Source organism: Phaethon lepturus, unplaced genomic scaffold (assembly GCF_000687285.1).
Source record: "Phaethon lepturus isolate BGI_N335 unplaced genomic scaffold, ASM68728v1 scaffold31781, whole genome shotgun sequence".
Lineage (NCBI taxonomy): Eukaryota > Metazoa > Chordata > Aves > Phaethontiformes > Phaethontidae > Phaethon > Phaethon lepturus.
Window position 1 is genome coordinate 8,247 of NW_010517514.1, and position 8,379 is coordinate 16,625.

Sequence of the window (8,379 nt, forward strand, 5' to 3'; positions counted from 1 at the left end):
TCCCCGCACAGGCTGCGGCAGCCTCCGGGCAGGGGGGACAACGTCCCCTTTCCTCATGCCAGGGACAATGCGCAGCGCGCTGCGGCTGAGATTCGCGCGTTGCTGCTCCCTCTGTGGATGCAGGCGCGTGCTTGCCCCCCACGCACGCGCGTGCTTCTGCACCCAGACGTGCAGCCGGAGCGCACGGGCTGGCCTGGACAGGAGGGCTTGAACGCAGAGAGGGGGATGATGGGGACGGGGGGAGGCAGCGCTGGTGAATTATGCATGACACGGGGAGGAGAGCCGTTATCTGCGCGGACAAAGGCCTGCGCCAGGCAGCCCGGCGCTCCGCTGTACCTGTACCTTCCTTTCGCCCGTGCTTTATCTCCGCTCCCAGCTTGTAATTCAGCCCAAATATCAGAGGAAGCTGGAAGATTAATTTTCTCTGTCTGCATGGCAAAGGAGAGGGGATGTGCTCTCGCTCCAGACTCCCAGCTGCTTAATCTGCCGCCGAGTCCTGCCGAAGGAAAAGGCAAAAATTTATCAGCGTTGGCAAGTTGCTGGCGCGGGGAGGGGTGCCGGGACCCGGTGGCTGCGCTCAGCCCGGGGCCGCATGCCAGCCCCCCGCAAGCAGGTCGCGGGCTCTCACAGCAGGGCTCGGTGTGCTGCATCTGTGTGCCGTTTTGGGGGGCATTAGGAAAATGCAAAACCTTCCCCCGCCCTGGTGTTAGGGCCCAGAGGAATGTGTGGGGCTCGGCAGAGCCGGAGTCGCTGCCTGCCCTGCCGCCGAGCGTGAACTGCGTGTCCTTCCAGCGTGGGAGCCTTCACGGCTGCGAGTTGCTCAAATATTTAAGGGATGACAACTGTATTAATACAAAAACTAGATAAAGATCCCTTGAGTTTAAAGCAGGAAACATCAGCTCAGCTCTTATTTTGCAGCCCTCTCCCTTAGCTTACTCTCTGGCTTAAATGAAATCATAAATATCAGCCCACAAAGCTCCTTTGTCACTGCACGAAGCTCCTGGCGACAAGAGGTCATTCATTAAAAGCCAGATGAAGGCAATAGAGACTCCCATTGTTTTTAACGAGTTCAGGATAAGGCCATGGCTTCTCTTCTGACATTAATGCGCCGTTTCACTACGAGGAGCAGGGGGAATGGACCACGTGTCGCTGCAGACAGGTTTGGCTCATCCCATCCAAGGGCTCTTTACCCCGACGCCAGTCACCGCTGGAGGAGGTACCCCCGGTTCACGCAGGCAGGAGATCACAGATAAACCTGGTTTGTCGTTCGGACCGACGGCGCAAACGCGGCCCCTTTCGTACCCTCCTCGCAGGGCGCGCGGGCGATGCGACCAGCGATATTGCACAGACAAGCCCTGGCTGAGGCCTCGCAGCTCCTGCTCCCACCCAACGGCATGTGCGTGATGCCATCTGCCGGCCTGCCGCTCCGGCCAGGCGCGAGAAATTAGAAATTAGAAAATTAATTAGAAATTAGAAAATTAATTCCCTCAAATTAGAAATTAGAAATTAATTCCCCCAAATATCCAGCTTCCTCCAGCTAAACCTGGGCTGCCCTCCCCGCTCAGCCTGCCGGGTATTTTCCTCACGCAACTAAATCATTCCTTTTTGAAACCTGTGCTGTATTAATGCATCAAGAGAAATGCACCCAAGATAATTTTTTCCTTTTTTTTTTCCCCCCCTGGAGAAAGGCTGTTCTCTTAAAGTTTCTCGTTTTGCTTTCTCCCCCCCCTTTCTTTTTTTTGGAATGACTCTTCGCAAAGACCATCATGTTCTAACTGGTTTTGGATTAAAAGGAACTTAATAAAGGTTCCCCCTGAGCACAAAGCGGCACAAATGGGTTTGCAATTCTGGAGTTAATTAGGCAGGAGCTGGGCAGAGATGTGAGTTTGCGAAGCTCCACCAGAGGATGAGGCTGGGAGGGAAAGGTGTGTTACGGCAGGGCCGCTCGCTAGCACAGCGAGGCACCGGGGCAGATGTCTTTGCATCCTGCCTCAAAAGACCGAGGCGTGAGGTCACCACTGAGCCCATCGGCATCGTTAGAAGCCAAAGTCCTGGTCACATCATGGGTTCCGCGAGCGCTGCCTGGGAAGGGAGTCTCCGGCGGCTGGAGGAGGCGAACAGGCTAAAGACCAAACGGAGCGAGACTGCAGGAGGAGCTGGAGGAGAATTTCTGCTGCCTGAAAATGTGAAGTGCTTCCGCCAGTAATCGCTGGAATCATCAAATTAGCATAAATTCTATTAACGGTTTCCCAGATGAGACGTTTCAAGGCTTCTCCCTTCCCTCCCCGACATAAACAAAAGAGAATATAATTACTTTGCAATAAAGCAGCTCCCGAAAAGGCCCTCAATACTTACGCCTTTTCTTCTCCCTTGAAATAAAGCTATACATGAAAGGTGCTTCTGACCTCTCTGCTCTCATCATGCATCAGTCAGGGAGGAGGAAAGAAAAGCTCTACAAAGCTTTTAGGGACCGGGGCTGGGACCGAGCAAGCAGCGTGTGCCGTAGGACACGGCCCATTTGCCATGTCCACATCCCATCGGCAGGCTGGTTTCTGCAGAAGCTTTTTTGGGGCACTCGGTTCCTGATGCCCGTGGAGCTCCCACCCATCGTGTTTCAGAGGAGGGTCTGGAAGCACGACGTCTGAACACACGTGGAAGAAATTTAATTTGCGTAACAGTGAGGCCCAGTACCTAACGCAGTAACTCACTACAAGCGCCGTGGGGGCAATAATCTAAAATGATGTGCCTTTTTATTGGCATGAGATTGCGGATGACAATTTAAAAGAGAAGAGAATTTGCTTATGAGCAAAAGCCTCCTTAGCTCCTAAGAACGACACTAAAACAACTCGCCTGCCTATAAATATGATCTGCCAATAGAGACATCTTAGCTGTGAAGATTTAATTACAGGCAGGAGCTGCAGGAGGCTCTGGGCTGACGCCGAGACAGCTGAACCTCCTCAGAAATGGGTGTGCAAGAAGTGCCGGGCTGGGCTGTCCGTGCACAAGAGGCTCTCAGCAGAGCCAGGTGTAACTGTCAGCCTTCAACTTGCTTTCCAGATTGGGACAAATTGGGCTTTTGGATGATTTTCTGTGCTACGAGGTCAGATATCAAGGTCAGTGCCTTTCTTTTGCTTTGCAGTTCACTTGGAGTGTCTCTTCTGGGCCTCAGTTCCCCTATAAAATGTAGATAATTTTGACTATCTTCTTCAAGGGAGCCTCATTAATGTTTACTTTTCAGAGGACCTTGAGGCTTTTTACAATCTATTATGAATTAATTATTATTAATTAAGTTAAAGCAGGCTACATAACCTAAATAAAGCAGTTCTGAGAAAGCAGCTGGATGTTAGAGAGCAATCTGCTTTATGAACTCCCTTTTCCACTTAGCGATTTTAAGCATTTAGTTCCGCTTTCTAATTGCTAATATCTGTTCTTCAATTACCCGCAGTTTTGTTTCAGATTTAAAAGATTACAACACATTGTTATTTTATGATTATGTGATTTGGCTTCTTGTAATTGTTGGGTTTTGGTTTGTGCTTTATCAGTTTGCGTATTAAACGTCTGCGAATGGAAGGGGTTGAAATGGGGTTTTGCCTTTCGGCACAAGGGACAGATTGCCGGCTGTTGCTCGGATCAACGTTTCAAAACCAAAAATGGGTCGAGGTGTTTCGCAAGCGAGAACACCTAATAAACAGCCTCCGGGTGAAGGATCAGCCCCCTGAGCCAGCGATGGGTGGCAGCCAGCACCTTGCGCAGGCCCTGTGGCGCTCTGCAGAACCCGCATGGGGGGCTCAGGCCCACCCGCGCCGTGTGCCAATGGCGTTGCTTAAAGTCGCAACCGGGGCTCGGGCCTGAGAGCAGTTTTTTTCTCCCCAGAACTGCCCCTCTGATGCTGACGGCTGCGCTTGGGCTCCCAGAGAAGCCGAGCGATGGGTGGCAGCCAGCACCTTGCGCAGGCCCTGTGGCGCTCTGCAGAACCCGCATGGGGGGCTCAGGCCCACCCGCGCCGTGTGCCAATGGCGTTGCTTAAAGTCGCAACCGGGGCTCGGGCCTGAGAGCAGTTTTTTTCTCCCCAGAACTGCCCCTCTGATGCTGACGGCTGCGCTTGGGCTCCCAGAGAAGCCGCCACCCCCAGCTTCAGACGCTTAGTGAACGGAGCCAATGAGAGGCCGGGAGGGTGGGGAGCACGCTGGGATTGGCTGGCCGTAGGGATTCAAACCGAAGTGCGGGGCGGTTAAGCTGGGCGGTTGGAGTCAGAGCTCGCGCCGGGCCGGCGGCCCAGGTGAGTGTGCGGGAGCGTGAGGGTGGCCGAGGGGTAAGTGGTGGGTCCCCAGTACCAGGGCCTTGCCCAGGCCGCGGGGACCCCCTCACCGGCGGAGGGGAGCAGCCTTCCCGGCGCAGCGCGGGCCGGCGCTTTGGGCGGGCCCGGCGCCAGTTTCCTCTGAGGCCTTTTCCTTCGCTGCCTCGCAGGCAGGGCCCGTGGCCGTGGGTGCTTTACGGGCTGGCCTCGTTCCTTCGCCCTCCCCGGCCTCTGCCGTCGAGTTGGGCGCGGGGCTAATGATCGTGGTGCTGGTAATTAAAGCATGAAACTGTAGAAGTGGTCCTTGCATGAATTAGGCAGACTACAAGGAACAGAGGAGTGCCTTTGAGTAGAGAGCTTTTCCGCCACTTGTAGTCCACGTAATATAGAAAGTCCCGGGTTATCTGTGTGTCTGTAGAGCCTGCAACTGCGAATAGAATACTTCAAAGCTTTCCAAGGTAGCCTCCTAAGTGTTAAGCTGGCGTGTTATACCCCCTCCTGGCACATCTCCCAACTATGTCTGTACCTGCTTCTAGTGCTAATTTATTAATCAAGGCTGTCCTGTGTGCCCCAGCAACCTCTCGCATGAGCGAAGTAATCTCTGTGTTGCTGAGCTGGAGACTTTCCTTTTCGTTGCTTCTGTTTATGCCATTGTTGCTGCTGTTTGAGGAAAATCTGCTGACTGACTGAATTTTAACAGCTATTTGCAGCAGGAGTTGTAACTTAAAATGCAGCTAAATTTAAAACGGTATTAAAATTCTACAGAATGCTGCTCCTATTTTTATCCTGCGAAGCTCTGAGAACTTGCAGGTTTTTAGTGGCCTGTATAGTACCAGGTTATTCGTAGACAGGGCATGAGCTGTGTTCTGCAGCCTTCCAGGAGGAGAATGATTTGGGATCCCTCGTCTTGCCTTGGGTTCCCAGCCTCTGTGGTATGCTGGAGAATATTTGAAGCAGTAAGGTGGGGAGCTATACTGCCTTTCTCTGTGTCTCTGCCATCCGTAAACTGTGGAAGGGTGAGGATCTTCATTCTGTAGGAAAGAATTTAGATGCATATATCCCCATAATACATAACATGTATTTTTGTTTGTGCAGCTTCCAAAACTCGCCTTAAAAAAATAATAAAACAATAATTTAAAGCTGATTCTCTCTTCTTTAGGCTGGTAACACTTTTTCTGTTTGGAGGTGGGAAGAAAGGGCTGGGCTGTTTATTTAGCTCTGATTTCTTGGCAGGAAGATGGAGAGTGCGATGCTGAACTTACGGAGTCTGTATGATCAACTTATGCGTCAGGCTGAAGTTTTAAGTGAAGGAAACGAATACCGTAAGTTCTGTTTCTGAAGTGGGTTGTGCTGTGTTTACTGTAAGAATACAAATATGCAAACAAACAGTATTAGCTGTTACTGAAGAATCTGTCAATGATGCTATAGGTAATAAAACTGCTACAGGCAGTCAGATTTGAGGATTTTTTTAATTGTCGAGAAATATGAAGTCATAGGCTGAACTTCTAGGCTGGACCACATTCTGCTTGGAGCAAGATGACTTCATTCATGCAGGGTCTCATGTTCTAGCTCTCCTGGGTGATACTTGGTCTGAAAAACTGCAAGATCTCATGAACATATAGAGTGTAGGTGGGTTTGCCAAAAGTTGGGAGCCGGTTATATTAATAGTTATCTACTGTTGGCTAAAGGAGGGCTGCTGCATCTCGTCTACCTGCCTGGGTAGCTAAAGATATATGTGTCATCTCTCCAGAGTTTATTCAGTTAGCGAAGAACTTCGAAGAGTATCGGAGAAAACTGCAGAAAACGGAGCATGAGCTTGGCAGGTACAAAGATCTTCTCATGAAAACTGAAGCTGAACGTAGTGCATTGGATGTGAAGCTGAAACATGCTCGCAATCAAGTGGATGTGGAGATCAAACGAAGGCAAAAAGCTGAGACGGACTGTGAAAAGCTGGTGAGTAATTCCTTTATTACCGGTTAGCTCTTTAGAGTGTGGAGGCAAGGTGATTAAACTGCATTGATCTATGGAAAATAAGGACTGGCACTTGTGATAACTTTTTTTTTTTCCGGGGAGGAAAAAACCCAGCAACAACAAATTGGCTTGGCTGCTTGTAGTAGCCTTCTGCTTTGATCTGGAAAAAGGTGATGGGCTGCTCTTTGGAGCTGAGCCGCCATTACCTGTCAGAGCAGGGGCTTTGCAGCCGTTAGCAGTCTATTGACACAAGTTCTGAGAACCTATCAGTGTGGTATCTCAAAACTCTTGAGATTGTTTAATTACTGTAGGAACCACATTTTATCCTGGGGCAGCTTCTGGTATTTTGTACCTTTATAGGAGAGGCAAATACAACTGATTCGAGAGCTGCTCATGTGCGATGCATCTGGGAGTATTCAGCTAAGTGAAGAACAGAAGTCTGCCCTCGCCTTTCTTAACAGGCCACAGGTTTCTATAGGGGGTTCAGGCAACAAAAGGTAGGTGAAACAGCATTTTGTCTGAGCAACCTAAGTGTCAAATATCAATCTGGACGTGTACCTCTGTGACACATACTGCACCCATATCAACAGATTTTTACTTTTTATTCCAGTTTGAAATATATCTTTTCTGAGACTCTAAGATTGTTCTGGAACCATGGCTGACTGAAAGCCAAACTGATACAAGTTTCTTCTAATTTTTAATTTTTAGGCTGTCTACAATAGATGAATCTGGCTCAATTCTGTCAGACATCAGCTTTGACAAGACTGATGAGTCACTGGTAATGTAACTCCCAAGTTCCAAAGTTTTCCTCTACTGTAAAACTTCAGGGTTGTGGGTTAATCTCTAGAGACCCCTCGTGTTTAGATTACTGTGGTATTAAACTGGTAGAGCTGATTTGCATTTCTCTGGTGTGCTATTGGCTAAAACTTAATGAAAGTCCTGGCTAGAGGCTGTACGGTATTTACACTGAGCTAAACAGTGTTGTGTTTCCCACAGGACTGGGATTCCTCTGTGGTGAAAGCTGTCAGACTGAAAAGGAGAGAGAAGCGGGTATGTTCAATTCTTCTCTTTCAAAGAGGTTCCATTGTTAGCCTTAGCTGGCACAATGTCACCATCTGTCACCTCACAGCCACCTATAATGATGTCTGAGCTACTAATCACAATCAAACTTCAGATGGATTGGCTTCTACTATTATTCAGACCCGCTCTCTGGATTTAGATTGAAAGTCAATTCTGATGTAGGTTTTCCTCTACTAAAAATGGCTGGAGTGGAGTTCTGTGTATCTTGTTCTGTTGTGGCCTCAAGTTTGCAAGGAAGCACTTGAAGATTAAGAGCTTCCAGATCAGGGGAAAATCATGTAGGAAGTTAGCATTTTTCTATTCTGTGAAGGAGCTTGTGCTTGTTCTCACCTGCTGTTAGTATGCAGTAAGCACAGGTGGGAAAGGACAGCCTGAAGTGATCACTAGCAGAGTTGGGAAGAGTGAGGGATTTGCTTAGTTGCCCTTTTTTTTGTGTGTGGTGGGTTTTTTGTTTTCTTCCTCCTTTCTTTTTTCTGAATTGGATTATAAAGCTGGCTAGGAAAATTATTTGAAAGAGTGGTATGTTGAGGCCTCCTGATACTTCACGGCAGCCTTGAAGCTGCCGTGAAGAACAGGTACCGTGGAAGAACTTAATGCATCTGTGGTGTGTGCAGACAATTGTTTGATCCTTCTAGCTATACTGAACTAGTATAACACTAAGCTAACGGCATACCTGCCTCATATACGGTATATTTTTGTCTCTCTTCAGCGGTCTTCCAGGCAGTTCATTGAAGGCCCACCAGGTCCTCAGAAGAAAACCAGATCAATTGGCTCCACAGCGGAACAGGTATGGTGTCCCCAGCTGGGTTTGTGTGCGTTTAAAGGTCATATTGCATACCTGTTTTTAGGGCCAAACTAGAAAATCCGATGTCCTCTCAGCATTGCTGTTGTTAACTGCATATTTTTCATTACAGGGGAATGAATCCATAGTAGCAAAGACAACTCTCATGGTCCCCAACGATGGTGGCCCAATTGAAGCTATCTCTACCATCCAGACTGTGCCTTACGGCCTGAGAAGCAGGAGGAAGAGC

The 8,379-nt window shown here is 49.1% G+C and overlaps 1 protein-coding gene across 1 annotated transcript in view; it reads left to right on the forward strand.

The window, feature by feature from the left end:
- Window positions 1-5,534: 5,534 nt before the first annotated feature.
- RACGAP1 (Rac GTPase activating protein 1) overlaps window positions 5,535-8,379 on the forward strand; it is a 6,383-nt gene continuing 3,538 nt past the window's right edge. Inside the window, exons 1-7 of the mRNA XM_010296433.1 lie at window positions 5,535-5,619; window positions 6,048-6,250; window positions 6,629-6,765; window positions 6,977-7,046; window positions 7,265-7,318; window positions 8,058-8,135; window positions 8,263-8,377. Coding sequence (XP_010294735.1) covers window positions 5,535-5,619; window positions 6,048-6,250; window positions 6,629-6,765; window positions 6,977-7,046; window positions 7,265-7,318; window positions 8,058-8,135; window positions 8,263-8,377 — 742 coding nt within the window. The remainder of the gene's footprint in view (window positions 5,620-6,047; window positions 6,251-6,628; window positions 6,766-6,976; window positions 7,047-7,264; window positions 7,319-8,057; window positions 8,136-8,262; window positions 8,378-8,379) is intronic.